The sequence below is a fragment of the Papio anubis genome, chromosome 6, assembly GCF_008728515.1.
Source record: "Papio anubis isolate 15944 chromosome 6, Panubis1.0, whole genome shotgun sequence".
Lineage (NCBI taxonomy): Eukaryota > Metazoa > Chordata > Mammalia > Primates > Cercopithecidae > Papio > Papio anubis.
In genome coordinates this window covers 126409886-126425694 of record NC_044981.1, presented here as the reverse complement: position 1 = coordinate 126425694, position 15809 = coordinate 126409886, and the positions used below count along the sequence as shown (strand labels likewise).

Genomic DNA, 15809 nt, shown 5'->3' with positions numbered 1-15809 from the left:
AAGGCCTTCAGAGCTCCTCCCCAAAACTAAGGAGGTGCTAAAGGATGTGAGAAAAATGACAACCCAGAACATTTCTGAGTGGGCTTAGGTGTTCACTGAGTAAAAACAGGATTTTGGGGGAGGGAGTATAGGCAAAATGATGTTTCTTAGATGTTAGCTTATTTTTCAAAATTGCTTTTTGTAACCTGATCCAATAGCTATTCCATCATGCTTTTTTTTTTTTTTTTTTTTTTTTTTGACAGTAGAGATGGGGGGGGGGGTTGGGGGGAGGGTTTTGCTATGCTGCTGAAGCTGGTCTTGAACTGCTGGCCTTAAGTGATCCTCCTTGCCTTGGCCTCTCAAACTGCTCGGATTACAGTGTAAGCCACTGAACCCAGCCCCATCATGCCTTTAAGTGTTCAATGCACAGAATAGATGAAGGCCAATAGTCCATTTCAATCAGATTTTTAAAAATGTAATACAAAAGATGGGAGAATTTATTGTTACTTATTATGCAATAATTTACTTTAAAATACTTTAAATATAAATTGTACAATTCATGTGTGCTGTGTAATTTAACTTCAATCTTCTTCTGAGAGTAAGTTAGATAGTATTTGAAGCACCTCGATCAGGTGGCTAGGCAGATGCTTTAAACACTTATCTAAATATACGCCAGTGTTCATCAGCATAAAGGATATTAATTTTTCACTGGTGAATGCAGACTGAAAAGCAGATGGTTGTCTAGACTTTTAGAGGCAAAATGCATGAAATGAAGTGTAAGAATCTGGCAGATCCTGAAAAATAATGACTTTTTATAGTACCTCGGTCTAGAGATCTCTTTGCCCCTGTACCTTCCTGCTCCAGCACTCCACACACGTTTATGACTGTGACCTGGTCCAACCAGGCAATCAGGTTTCTTAATTCTGCTTTCAGAATATCACTGCTTCTGCTTCACTGTGAACTTTTTAGTCAAGGTGTTTGTGGGGTTACTTGTGAGCAGAGAAGGAACTTCCCCAAGCTTTCCAGAAGCCCTGCTTGCTAATAAACTTGTCATGTAAGATAACTGTTTTAGATTTGCTTTTACTGTAACACACCACGAGGTGGTGTGGTTATGTAGGAGGACACATATAGCCTTACGTTCCTGTAATAGCTAGAGGTACCGCCAAACACACCCGTGACTGGTGACTGACTAAATTTGGCCTAGTTTGCAATGGTGTAGAAAGGAAACTAAAAGCCCATTCACCCTATTTTCATATGAGGGCCATATTTGATTCCTGAGCGCTCCCCTTAATGTAGTGTGAATACTGAAGACCTCCTTAAGGTCTGCAAGTAAATACAGATTTTTCAAGTGCTGACCGAAAAGCAAGCCAGCCATTGTAAAGATCAGGGTCATTCTCTGGCAGCACTGCTCTTAACACAATATAATTAAGAATTTTGTACCACTTCTAATAAAAACTTGATGACTTAGAAGGCTTTCAGTTTGCTAATGATCACCAAAGTTTAAAAACATACATGAAAAAGAAAAACAGCCAAAATAGACCTACCGCTCTAAATTTTAAATAGAGCTATCCTATATGCTTAATCAACAGGAGGCTGGGAAAATATCACTGAGTTAAATGAAGGACAATCTGAAGACTCAAGAATCAATCTGAGTGAAGTTATAACATATGAGAAACCTAAAAGTAAAACTATGTCAAACATTTTATTTGGTGTTTCATGCTATGTTGATTTAAACAAATTAAACAACTTTGTTGAACAGATTTCTTTTTTAATATAATGACTGTGTACATGGACAACTGAAAATAGGGAAACCCCCCAAATTAATGTTTTAACAAATTACAAGCTGTTACTAAAGACCATATGCCTGGATTAAAACAAATAGTCCAATAGATGAAGTCTCTCATTCAACCTAGCAGTTTAACCAATTTCTCTCTTCATAAAAGCTGCACGTTACCGTGGTATAAATTTATCTTTTTTAACACTCCACATAAAAACATGTGCACCCTCTCCTTCTACATTTAATCTTTAGTAGTCTCTAAAATGGTAAAATAAAATTGAATTTATATTAGTAAATGAAAGTGCAAGTTTGTACAGCTAGGCTCAGCAGCAAAAGTGAAGAAGAAGAATGAAAGGTGAAAAGCTGACAGATGCCACGCAGAGCAAGGACTTCCATGAAGGTCCGTGTCCTGTGTGCCAAACACGGTCAACATTCCATCATTTTCTCATTGCTCTTAAACGAGCAAAACCAAATTCTTTTTCTATTGAAAGAAATATTAAATCTTTATTTTCCCCAACATAATTTGTGATCAGGTAAGGCAAAGAGAAGTCCACCATCACTGGGGACAGCAGCAACACACAGACTTCAGAAACAGCCCTGAATCATCAGTAACATTCTCTCGTGGTAACATCAGAAGGAATGCAGCTAACAAATTAAATTTGTAATGTTGTCACATTGTTCTAATTTATTTGATTAGTTTATCTGGAAAAACTTTATAAATACATTATGTAAGAGGGTAGTAAATTATTTTCTTGCTTTGAAAAAATAATGTTTTTTCACATTTTAAAACATTTTAGTCTGCTTTTGCAAAAGGAGTTGCAAGAAAAACGTGACAGCTGGGTTTGCAGAATGTCCATGTACAAGTTGTATTTATAAGAACCTGGTAATCTGCCTATAATTTGCTTCTACAAATAGAGCTCTTTGCAATAATATTTTAACAAACAGGTTTAAACTCTTCCCCTATTCATTCTACTTGTAGAGCAAAGAGGTACTTATTTTTCAAGTATTATAAAAGGTAAAAATTTTTTTGCCAATTTTACATGTTAAGCTTTTAAGACCAAAAAAACATGCCTAGTCAGCCCATTTCTTTTATAACCAAATTCTCTTGTCTTTTAAAGAATGCAGAAAAATATTGATTGCTAAGAAGGAGCACACTGGAAAAAGCCATTTTAAAGTATTGAAGAATGAGACGTATTTCTTTTTTCCTATTGATGAAAATGATTAGAAAAGCTATCCAGTCTGTTGTCTTTAGCTAGTTTTAATAAATCTTTTCAAAATGATGGTCAAGAACTCTTTAGAAAACTGGCGGAGGGGATGCTCCTTTATAGCATGAAAGGAATTCCATTAAGTGTAGAAATTCTCATTAAATTTCAGCTTTGGTTCTTCAGAAGAAATACTCATATAACTTCTATATGAAGAGACAGAAAAAGAACAGATTAATATGACATTTATCTAAAATCTTATTTCAAGAATACTATACAATACCTTAAATTTCTAAAATTTACTATACTGTTATATACACTTATATAAGAACAGGCAATTTTGTTAGGATTCACAGTCTTAAGTGAATTCTGTTACTCATAGGAAACACATGTTCTTTTCTTTACATCAGCGTAGGTCATAGCCTTCATTTTTCCAAGTGGCATACACAGATTGTACTTTTCTCGGGTAGGGATTTAAACATTCATTTCTCTTGTATCCTCAGTACCCGATGCTTAGGGTTCTAAACATATGTTGGAGGTTAAAATAAATGTCGATAAATCATCTAGAAGTTCTTTCCCTCCCTGTAAATCTGTAACATGAGTAGGAAGCTGTACTGGGCATGTTTCCATCAACATACCATTAGCCGGATTGTTCCCAAAGGCTTAAGAATCAGAAAGTCAGACTGGGGAGGGCCCTTACAACCTCCTTTCAAATCCTAGAAAAGTGGAGTTCACTAAAGTGAGGTTCCACTTCTAAGGACAGTACACTAGAGGAGAAAAGAAGAGTAGTTTCATTTGGATGGGTGGTTCACATTGGTTACCTCACTATATTAAAAGTTGATTTATTACAGATTCACTGATTGAATCTAGAAGGCAAAACAATTTGCCCACAAATAATTCTATATTGTCTCCCTTTAGTTATCCTGAATTTGGCCAGTTCTTTTCGTAGAAATATAACGAGATGCTGGTCAATACATGAAAGTCATCTTCAGGGAAGAGAAGTCAACAAAATTGAAACAGGTTTGAAGAGACAGGGAGCGGAGATTATCCTGCTAATTCCTGAGACTGATGGGACTGTGCTGCTGAGCTGCTATGACCATTGAGTTAGTGATATTTGATATTACTCCTTCTTTCTTTGGGTCCTGATTGTTCTTTTTGCACAAAGACTTCAGGTCAAGTGTGGGTCAAAGAGACATTGTATAAGAAAGTCACAGGCAGTTTCAACAGCAACAAATCATTTAACAAGGAAAGATCCTTAGACTCAGTGTGATCCTATTCAGAGTACTCGTTTCATCACCTAAATTGTAACTACTCATCATGTCACATTTTAAAACGACAATAATTTATTACTCAGGTTGCCAAACCCAAATAAGAGAAAAATGGTGGTAGTGTTCAAATATATGAAGACCTGAGAAAGATGGAAAAAACTCAAATCTTTCTCTAGTGGGCAGCACTAGGCCGGAATGGTCCATAAGTATGGGGAGGCAGCCTTGTCTTTCTACAAAGCATATTCTGACCATGCACGCTGTTGGGTAATGGGTGCTGCTCTGTGCAGAGAGGCTGATGGACACCCACTGGGTGCTGCAGACGGGATTTCTGCACTGACTGAGAGAATAGGAGAGGCCTTAGAAGTTGTCCAATCCAACTCAAAATTCAATTTCTATGAGCCAGGCACAATCTTTTCCACTGTGGCTTACTTGGTCCTTTGAAGAACAAAGTGTTACCACAATCATACTGTAGAAGGTCGCAGTTTGTGTCCTCCCGGGTGTCAGATATTTCTGATGACTACAGAAGGGAGTTGGAGGCAAGCTTACCTGCAGTCTGTTGTGTCTGAACACCATCTACCTGAGGCAGGGGCCCAAGTGTCCCTTCATCATCAAAGGCCAAAATTGGATTCAAAGGAATTTCTGGGCTCTCACTATTGGTGACATCTAATTTGGATGGTTTAGATCCAATGGGTAAGTTTATAATTTCTTCAAAATTTTCATTCTGAACAGATACTCCATTTTCATTTGGTTGTTTTTCCAAATCGGGAGTGCTAAGGAATTTGAAAAATAAAAATAGAAATAAGTTAGTCTTAAAACTGGAAAACACATTATTAGGAAAACCAAAACGTTTTATAATGAATAATTTTATAAATTTACAATTAAAAAAATCAGACTGATAAGTCACACCATTACTAACAAAAAAAATAAATTGTGGTGTATTTGTACCTTAAATTCTTATTTTAAAAAATCTAGGTCAGGCACAGTGGCTCATGCCTGTAATCCTAGCGCTTTGGGAGGCTGAGATGGGAGGACTGCTCAAGGCCAGGAATTCAAGACTAGCCTGGTAAACATAGCAAGACCCCCGTCTCTACAAAAGATAAAAAAATTAGCTGTGTGTGGTGGCACGCACCAGTAGTCCTAGCTATTCTGGTGGTTGAGGTGGGAAGATCGCTCGAGCTCAGGAGTTTGAGGCTTCAGTGAGCTATGATGGCACGCCTGCATTCCAGCCTGGGCTATGGAGTAAGACCCTATCTCTAAACAACAACAAAAAAATTTTAAATCTGTTATTTTGTTATGAAAATTACCAAATAGAACAATTTATCAATTACAACAGATCATTAATAAAAACAAATCATCAGCAGCAGCAGTTCTACACATTTAATGATTTCTGCTGCAGGCATTTTTACATTTGTCTGATAAAGAGTACCACTTATGAAGACCTTTGCCTCAAAGATGAGGGGATTATAATTTGGAGAGGGGGAGTAAACGATTTGCACAAAGTCACACAACTACTGAGAGACAGTTGAGGCTGCATGCACGATCTCTTGATCTCTGGTCCTGTGTTTTTCTCATTAAGCCATTTCGCATACTTCCTAGATATTCCAGCCTCCTAAAGTCCTTGCATAATTTCACATATAAATTTTTGAAGACCAATCTTCTTATCTTTGCCCCTGAAATCTGCCTCTGACCTCATTTTGATCCTTATGAATTCATACTTAATATCTTGGATTTATTTTTGAGATATACTTAATTGGCCCCAAATACTTAATCTTCTACAGTTTGTCTCAGATTGTCACTCTCTCCAACCAAATTGGCAGCCCCTTATGTTATATGCTTATTATTAGGCTTTACAACGTAGCCAAATAATGCCTATGCGTCAAATGAGTGCTAAACTAATTTTGCCATTCATTTCATTTCATTGCAGCAGTACACATATATGTGCAAGCTTCATAACTTGTTCAATGCTCAACAAATCACCTGTAGTCTCAGTAATACCAACTGCTTGAACATTGTTAGCAGGTCAGTTTGTCTAGTTTGTCTTCTCAAATTGTAAAACAATGCTAATGTAAATCCAACCTTTCCATTGCGTTTTAAGACTTTGCTTTTTTTGCCCTATTGAACAGTTTACTTTCTTTTTTCTTTTTTGAGAAGGGTCTCACTCTGTTGCCATGGCTGGAATGCAGTGGTGCAATCTCAGCTCACTGCAACTTCTGCCTCCTGGGTTAAAGTGGTTCTTGTGTCTCAGCCTTCCGAATAGCTGGGACTACAGGGGAGCACCACCACGCCTAGCTAATTTTTGTATTTTTAGTAGAGACAGGGTTTCTTCGTGTTGGCCAGGATGGTCTCAAACTCCTGGCCTCAAGTGATCTGCCCCCATCGGCCTCCCAAAGTGCTGGGATTACAGCCATGAGCCACAGTGCCCAGTCAAAATAGTTTACTTTCTCTGCTGAGTGAGAATTATTGACTTTGTTGAACACATTCTAAAGCATTTCTGATTTGAATATTTATGTATTTTTTAAGTTATTAAACCTTCCTTTTTTATGGAAAAAATGAAGATGCCTGTCCTGTGTCTCACAAGGCATTGCAGAATATACTGAAAATATTATTTGTAAAATATTTATACAGAAATATTATACAGTATGATGATGCTTTTCTGCTATTTTGCCAAGGGAAGGGGAGGCTACTAGGCATTATGAGTCTCCACAAGAGTACAGTCACACACATGTGCACATGCTGCCCCCCCAGTCACATGTGCACACACACACCTAACACCTACTGTTCTAAGTGCCTGGGCCACCACACCCATCTTCCTGTTCTTGCCTAACACCAACAGCCTTTCTGTAACTAGGGAAACAATTGTGGTTCTTAATCTAGAGAGAATTTAAGTAGAAGTCCTGGCAAAGGATAAAGAACAGGACGTTATCTCCAGAGCCCCCTTTTCCTTGGCAACCTTAACCTGTCACCTTCCGGGCCTGCATGTACTAACAAGTCATAATGGCAATGGCTAACCCCAGAGTCGAGCCAGTAGCAGATTTCATTTCCCCTCCACCTGCCCATTCTAATTGTTGGCAATCACAGGGATAATTGTGCCATATGCATTGGATGACAAGTCATGAAATGTTCAGGGGACATCGGGACTGGTAGAAACTATAAACTGAAACTGAAGTACTGGGGTTAGGGATTATGGATCCGTGTGTCCAGTCAGGATAAGAGCACCAGCTTCTGAATTCCCTGCCTTCAGTTACCTTCTGAAGTTTGAAGACTGATGTAAGACTTTTGAAGACCGCACACTTTGCTCCAGTCCAGAATGTGTACAGGGAGGGGTTGGGACCTTGGCAAGAATCTGCAGTCCACACAGCTTATGGAAGCCAGAACCTTATCTTTTCTTGATATTTATTAATTATGTTAAAATAAGTAACTTTTAAATTAAAAGGGATACATCTCTTCCTATGTGAACAATAGGGGCTTGGGAATGTTACTTTTCCTTCAGGCCAAACTAAGAGCAATGATGAACTCAAGATTTGGAGGGAAAATGAATGGATCAAACACCAAAATTACCAAAAACTCCTTATTTAAAAAAAAGATGAACATTCTATGAAAAGACAGCTCCCATACGGCTATGAACAAACACGAAATGTCTTCTGGAGTATTAGGAGGGTAAGGCAGTAGCTGTATAGGCAGCAGAGCGTCTTAGCCTCTGGACTAGAGATTCTCAGCTAGGGGTGGAAGAACATCTCAGAATGACCTGAGAAACTGCACATAACTTCCTCTGTTCCCATTCGGATATTCACCCCTGTCCTCCCCGACCTGTACTCACATGGATCTGTATCCTTTGTTTCCTGTTCCAAAGCAAGTTTCCTATCCATGAACAAGTATTTTCCTCAATTCTTGTGGAGCATCCTTCTACAAGTACTCTCTCTTAAGAACCAAATATGGCTTTTGAGTAAGAATGATCTGCTCAAGGGCATATATACTATTCATATATGTCATAAAGATATATTTCAAGTATTTTATAAACTTCATATATCTTACATAGGAAAATGTATATATTCATTTATAAAATTTTATAAAATCCATATATGTTATGAATATATATTCATATATTTCTTTGAGACAGGGTCTCACTCTGTTGCCCAAGCTTGAGTGCAGTGGTGCAATCACGGCTTACTGCAGCTTCAATTCCCTGGGCTCAGGTGATCCTCCCACCTCAGCCTCCCGTGTATCTGGGACTGCAGATGCATGCCACTGCTCTCCGCTGATCTTTGTATTTTTTGTAGAGATGGGATCTTGCCATGTTGCCAGCTGGCCTTGAACTCCTGGGCTCAAGTGATCTGCTTGCCTAGACCTGCTAAAGTGCTGGGATTACAGGTGTGAGCCACCACACTTGGCATATTCACATATTTCTTTACACCTTTAAAAGCTGGCCAGAATTGTGATAACTCAAACCCTCTTCCATTCTAACTAATGTCAGTGGGGAACCTGTCAGGGGGAAAGGAGATGGGCAAGAAAAATGGCTTTGGGGCAAAGGGGCCAGGCGTCTCACTCGGGAGTAAGGTGAGGAGTAGGGTTCAGGATACTTCTGGTACAGAGCTGCTCTATAACAAAGGATCTCAGTCCTAGCTGCTAGGAAAAGTAATGTTAGGGGGTTGCCATCCTCCTGGGGTGCTTCTAGACAGTTTGCTGACATATCTCGAGGTGGGTAGGGGCAAATGTAATTTAGTTCACAGCAATCATTTATTTACCAATGTATTAGGTACTAAAGACATTAGGAGAAGTGATACTTCTCTCTCAATCTGAATTAAAAGATAGTCATTCTGAGCAGTGGAGTTTTCTAGCAAAAACAAATTCTACCACTATACTTGCATGATCTGTCATGATGGATTTTCACAGAGTATCACGCACACCATGTTCTGTGGCAGGGACCCTGAGCATTTCCATTAATCAGTGATTTAATTCACAGTGGCAAGCTGGAGGGATCGATAACTCTACTTGAGGTGCAGAGTAGGGTATTTAATAAAGATGCTGACTGATCACAAGGATCATGGAATGCTTCACTAAAAATAATGCACTGAGATGAAAACCAAAGGTTTCATAAGCATTTTAAGGTTGATTTGAAACTAGGAGTGAAAGGAAATATTGATGGATGTGATTTGTCATTTAAAATTTTTAACAGGATTTCAGATGTAAAACTGTTTAAAAACGTGAGTTTCCACTGCATCAAAGGCAATGCTTATTCATTGGGAATGGGAAGCTGTTTTGGGGATGGATATTAAAGACAAGAATAGGCTGGGTGTGGTGGCTCACGCCTGTAATCCCAGCACTTCAGGAGGCCAAGGTTGGAGGACTGCTTAAGGCTCTGGCCTTAAGGCTCTGGCCTGAACTGCTTAAGGCTCTGGCCAAGAATTTGAGGCTAGCCTGGGCAACATAGGGCAACATAGGGAGACCTCATCTCTATAAAAAATAAATACTTTAAATTAGCAGGGTGTGTGGCTCGCACCTGTAGTTCCAGCTACTCAGGAGGCTGGGGTGGGAGGATCATTTGAGCCAGGTTGAGGCTGCAGTGAGCCATGCTCGTACCACTGCACTCCAGGCTTGGTGACAGAGCAAGACCCTGTTTCATAAAACAAAAATAAAACAAAATAAAGATAGGAATAAGCAAGCCCTTCTCTAGATGGAAGAGTGTAAGTGGCAGAGAGCCCCAGGGATCAGTGCTAGGGTTAGTTTTATAATAATCAGAAGACAAGCAGGATAAAATTTAAGTATGCAGATAATGTTTATTCTTGGAAATGCAAGTCATAAAAATAGGCCCTTGAGAACAACAGGGAAAATCATGAAATGAGTGACAAGGCAGGCAGTCTGTAAAAGCAGTGGATTTAGAAAACTGTCAGCTGAGCGATCCTTAAAAAATGGTGAATGATCAGTCACTAAGGAGGTTAAGACATCTTGGGATCACTGCAAACTATTCCTTGGTGATACTGACTCCTTGTGTTTTGATGGTTAAAAAAAAAAAAATCCAATAAAATGCTAGGCAGGAAAAGATGGAATACCAGGAACAACCAAAAGCATTATTCTACATCACACTGCAGCTACACCTAGTGTACTGTGTGTTTTCTGGACACTGCATTCATTTTAGGAGGATAAAGATAATGATATGTAACATTTGTATAGTACAACATAGTTTTCAGAACTCCTTCACACACACCATTTCACTGAATCTCCCAATACTTTGTGTGGAAAGTATCTCCATGTCCAGATGAGAAAACTAAGGCTTAATTAAGTAGGTTAACCCCACAGTTGCTGAACTTCTCAAAGGTAAAACTAGGGATCCAGCCTGGAACTTTTGGTTCTGAAGCTCTTTTTCCTCAACCCCATATTCATGCTGAAGAATCTCTAAAGAAATATGAATAAAATATTCAAACAGCTGAAGAAGGAGTCTTTTAGAGATAAGGTAAATGTGTCAGTTATTGATTTACTGCCTCTCAGCTCCAAATTCAGCCATCATTCCTGTTCTGTGAAACTGGATCTGGGCCTGTTAAATAATGATCCTTTGCCATTGCTGGAGAGACACTGCAGGAGAGTTTTGCTTCCTGGTTGGCGTGTGCTTGCTCTGCAGGCTTCGTTAGCATACATGCGCCTTTCCCAGTGCCTGGCTCCTGCAGTGCACAGTGGCCAGCAGCCTCCCCCCAGCGCCCCACTGGGGCAGATTCATGGTAGAGTGCTTCTGGGGAAACAGTCAACAGCTTTCCCAGGCACTCTAGAGGGTGGATCTCTGGCAAGTTCCGCTGGCAAGAAACCATAGCAACTTCTCTGGCATCCAATGAGTAACAGTTATATCCTCTCTAACAAGGTCTGGATTACAGACCTGGGGGGTAAGGGATCTTTCTTCTTGGGTGCAACACTATGGTATGTGACTGCTCCTTGTATCTGCTATTCGTATATATATATATATATATATATATTTTTTAACAGGGTCCCACTCTGTTGCCCAGGGTGGAGTGCAGTGGCATGATCACGGCTCACCATAGCCTCAACCTCCCGAGCTGAAGCCATCCTCCCACCTCGGCCTCCTAAGTAGATGGGACTATAGGCATACACCACTGCGCCTGGCTAACTTTTTGTTTTTTAGTAGAGATGGGATTTTGCCATGTTGCTCAGGCTGGTCTCCAACTGGGCTCAAGTGATCCACCCGCCTCAGCCTCCGGGATCATAGGTGTGAGCCATGACACCAGGCTCCTATATTCTTTAGAATTTCCTTTCTTTTTTCCCTATCGTTCCCACAAGTTCTCTTTATTTCTTATAAGCCAAACCAAAATTATAGTTACTCCATCCTACTTACTCCAATCATAATGATAGTTATTCTTTAAATTTTCTCTGGTTTAAATCTGTTTTTTTTTTTTCCTTCTGATTAGACCCTGACTGATACAGTAAACATAAGAGGAGTATTCAGCTTATAAAATAAGAGTAGACAGGGAATAGAAGTAAAACCCATATAACTATGAAGGGTATGGAAACTATGAACAATGACATTCTCTAAAGCCTAATTTATGATAACTATGGGTCCTAACCTTGAAACTGCAAAGAGCAGCTATAAGAGAAATAAAAGTACTTCTTTACATCCTTCTTTTCTTGTACTTGCTGCTCTAAGATGTAACACAAGGCAAAAATACAGATTGTTTCAAGATCGATCTAGATGAATTCAAGGATGACAAATTTAAAAATTATTAAGGGAAGCAGAATTTCTTAGGCTACATATCACAAACTGTGTGTCATATAATGGGAACCAAACTTAACATCACATTAAACATTTCCTACAGGTCAGTGTCATTCAGAAACGTGCTGTTTCTCAGACTGGGATCCTGTTCTTTACATGATTTTTAAAAATTTGTTTTCACCCAGGTAATTTTAAAAAAATAATATACAGTCTGATCATCTGTCCGACTGATTATCACAAAGCTGACTTTTGCTACATAATTTCAGTGCTCCATTTTCAGGTGTATTTCAAAGCATACTGATATCAGGTAGCACCAGCTTATTTGACAAGGGCTAATGACATGAACCAGTTGAACTGCTAAATAAATATGCCAGTGCCATATAAAAACCAAGTATCATCATGGCACTCTGTATTAAAAAGAGGTTAGGGGTTTTAAAGCAGTTCAGAGAGAAGCAGTGAGTGAAATGAATCATGGTTATCCCTAATGCAAAAGGGATCAATCAGTACCACATGTGTATTACCCACTTATTTCAGAAAAACATCATTCTTCACAATAATTTCACTGATCTTGATTTTATAGCTTTATTTTTTTGAGACAGGGTCTCACTCTGTCACTCAGGTTGGAGTGCAGTGTTCTGATTAAGGCTCGCTGCAGCTTTGACCTCCCCGGCTCTAGCGAACTTCCCCTCTCAGCCCCCCAAGTAGCTGGGACTACAGTTGTGTGCCACCATGACTGGCTAATTTTTGTATTTTTTTAGAGAAGGGGTTTCACCATGTTCCCCAGGCTGGTCTTAAACTCCTGAACTCAAGTGATCTGCCCACCTTGGCCTCCCAGAGTGCTGGGATTACAGGCGTGAGCCACCATGCCTGGCTGGTATTTAGTATTTGAGGGGCCAAAGCATTTAAGTGGCTACTGCAAACATCCAGGGACTTGGTCAGTGGGGGTGCCCTAGAAATGGAAATCAAGGGATAGAAGGGTAACATTGTGGGGGAAGGTTTAAAATGGTTTTATTATTTACATAAATTTGTGATTTGCTGTTTTGGTTTTATAAATGAACAAGGGCTACAGAAATTTTAAACCTAAATTTATATTTGTAAAAATAATACAAGTAACTCTGGGAATCTACTATATATATATATCTACTATATATATTAAAAAAATATATCAACTATATATATAAAAATATATATCTACTATATATATATAATATATCAACATATAGATATAAAATATATATATCTACTATATATAAAAATAAATTTCCTTTATATAAATTGCTTTAAATTCCTATAAATATATATAAATTTCCATTAAAGGAAATACATATCTACTATATATAAAAATGCATTTCGTTTATATAAATTCCTTTAAATTCCTATAAATACAAATTTCCTTTAAAGGAAACATATGTATAGTAATATATGTATAGTACATACATATATTTCCTTTAAAGGAAACATATATATAGCAGATATATATAAAAAGATATATAGCAGATATATATAAAAATATATAGCAGATATATATATATATATATATATATATATATTTTTTTTTTTCCTTTAAAGGAGAGACACTCTATAGACACAATATCATATTAGGCTTATTCTTTTTTTTTTTTTTTGGAGACGGAGTCTCGCTCTGTCGTCCAGACTGGAGTGCAGTGTCGCGATCTTGGCTCACTGCAAACTCCATCTCCCGGGTTCACACCATTCTCCTGCCTCAGCCTCCCGCGTAGCTGGGACTACTGGCACCCGCCACCAAGCCGGGCTAATTTTTTTGTATTTTTTAGTGGAGACGGGGTTTCACCGTGTTGGCCTGGATGGTCTGGATCTCCTGACTTCGTGATCCACCCGCCTCGGCCTCCCAAAGTGCTGGGATTACAGGCGTGAGCCACCGCACCCGGCCAGGCTTATTCTTACATTCTGATGTTTATGTCTGATGCTTATCTGGACCTGCATGTATTCTCAGGCGAAAGCAGAAAAAGGCTATGCTTATGTTTCTTCTAATGGTTTGACAGGGATCATCTTACATATATGACAAAGGACAATTTATTTGTTGGGTAGAGATGGATGACACCAGTAAGTTCATTTTGGTTTCATTACAAACTGTTGTTTTTCTGTGTGTGGAAAAGGCTAAAATATAACAGGAGTTTATTATCTGTATCAAATATAGTAAAATTATTTTTCAGGTTCATATATAATGATTGATTGCTTGGTGATATTAACTACTGAAGAGAGTCAAATTATGCATAAATTTAACTTTACAGATCAGATAACATCATCAGTGGCTTAAGACGCTATGGTAGGCCAGGTATGATGGCTCATGCCTGTAATCCCAGCACTTTGGGAGGCCAAGACGAGTGGATCACTTGAGGTCAGGAGGTCAAGACCAGCCTGGCCAACATGATAAAACCTGTCTCTACTAAAAATACAAAAATTAGCTGGGTGTGTCTCCTCGAACCCAGGAGGTGGAGGTTGCAGTGAGCCAAGATAACACCACTGCATCCAGCCTGGGCAACCGAGTGAGAATCTGTCTCAAAAAAAATAAATAAATAAAAGAAACTATGGTAGGCATTGTCTGTTCCCCATAATAATGGAATTTTCTCTGTGGTATCTTTTACTCTTTTTTTTTTTTTTTTTTTTTTTAAAGAAATCTCTGAAGTCAATGAATTGAACATAATAAATTATAGGGAATGAATTTTAAAAAACTAATTAAAACTAAGAAAAAAATACCATTTAATATAGATCTTAGGTAATTACGACAGTAAAGTTATTCAACATAATTGGAAATGAATTATTAAGATCCCTCAGGGTATTCTCTTTGGTAGTAGAGTAGGCAAAAAATAAATAAAAATTCCACTATCTCAGAACGATATCACCACAATAGTAGGGTGACTTACCTTTTAATTGCTGCCCACTACATTCTAAAATGTTATGTAGTGTCTGTGTTTTTGTACTTATCTTGGCCAAAAGCCACAAAACAATTATGTGTTTTTAGATTAAGAAAATAATTTGAGGACCTTCAATTGTCTGTTGGTAGCAAAGACTGGCATTAAAGACAGGAAGACTCATACATTAAGTAGATTTCCCAAATTTAAAAAGTCATAGCTAATTTTTTTTGAACATTATTAAAAGTATTTCTGCAAGTTCTCTCTGATTGGATTTTTAGGCACAGGCTATGATTACCCTTATTTTTCATTTTTGAAAATGTTCATAAGATGCTGTTGATATAATTACAAGGAAAGAGAAAGGCAATCTTTCTTAAATCCACACTCCTTTCTAGGCTGTTGTTAGCAGTTGTCTGGTTCTTCAATAAGAAGCTCTGTTATTAATAATATAAGAAGTCTGACATCTACATGACTTCTATATGGAACAAACATGTAAGTCACTGTAATATTATGCATGGCTAAAATGCAACTGTTATATACCATTAAAGAATGTGGATATGGTTCAGATCGGGCTAAATATATACAAATAAAACTAACCGATTATTACTGGTTTTTTGTTTTGTTTTTTGAGACAGGGTCTCACTCTGTTACCCAGGCTGGACTGCAGCAGCAGGAGTTTGGCTCACTGCATCCTTGACCTCCTGGGCTCGTGCAATCTTCCTAACTCAGCCTCCCAAGGTGGGACTACAAGCACACACTATCACGTCTGGCTAGTTTTTCTATTTTTTTGCAGAGATGGTGTTCTGCTATGTTGCCCAGGCTGGTCTAGAACTCTCAGCCTTAAGTAATCCTCCCTTCCTGGCCTCCCAAAGTGTTGGGATTACAGGAGTGAGCCCTGCACTTGGCCACTTGCAATATTCTTGGAACAGTCACACTAAAACCTCACCAACACATTTAATGACTCAGGAAAAAAGATATTTC

At 38.5% G+C, this 15809-nt stretch overlaps 1 protein-coding gene across 17 annotated transcripts in view; it reads right to left on the bottom strand.

Annotated features, from left to right (window-relative positions):
- Positions 1 to 1671: 1671 nt before the first annotated feature.
- Positions 1672 to 15809, bottom strand: part of MAP7 (microtubule associated protein 7) — a 212321-nt gene continuing 198183 nt past the window's right edge. For all 17 annotated transcript variants that reach the window (XM_009206024.4, XM_009206018.4, XM_009206020.2 and 14 more), the window contains 2 exons: positions 4773 to 4996; positions 1672 to 3164 (listed from right to left, as the gene is read on the bottom strand). In XM_009206024.4, the coding sequence (XP_009204288.1) occupies positions 3154 to 3164; positions 4773 to 4996 (235 nt within the window). In that variant the 3' untranslated portion in view covers positions 1672 to 3153. The remainder of the gene's footprint in view (positions 3165 to 4772; positions 4997 to 15809) is intronic.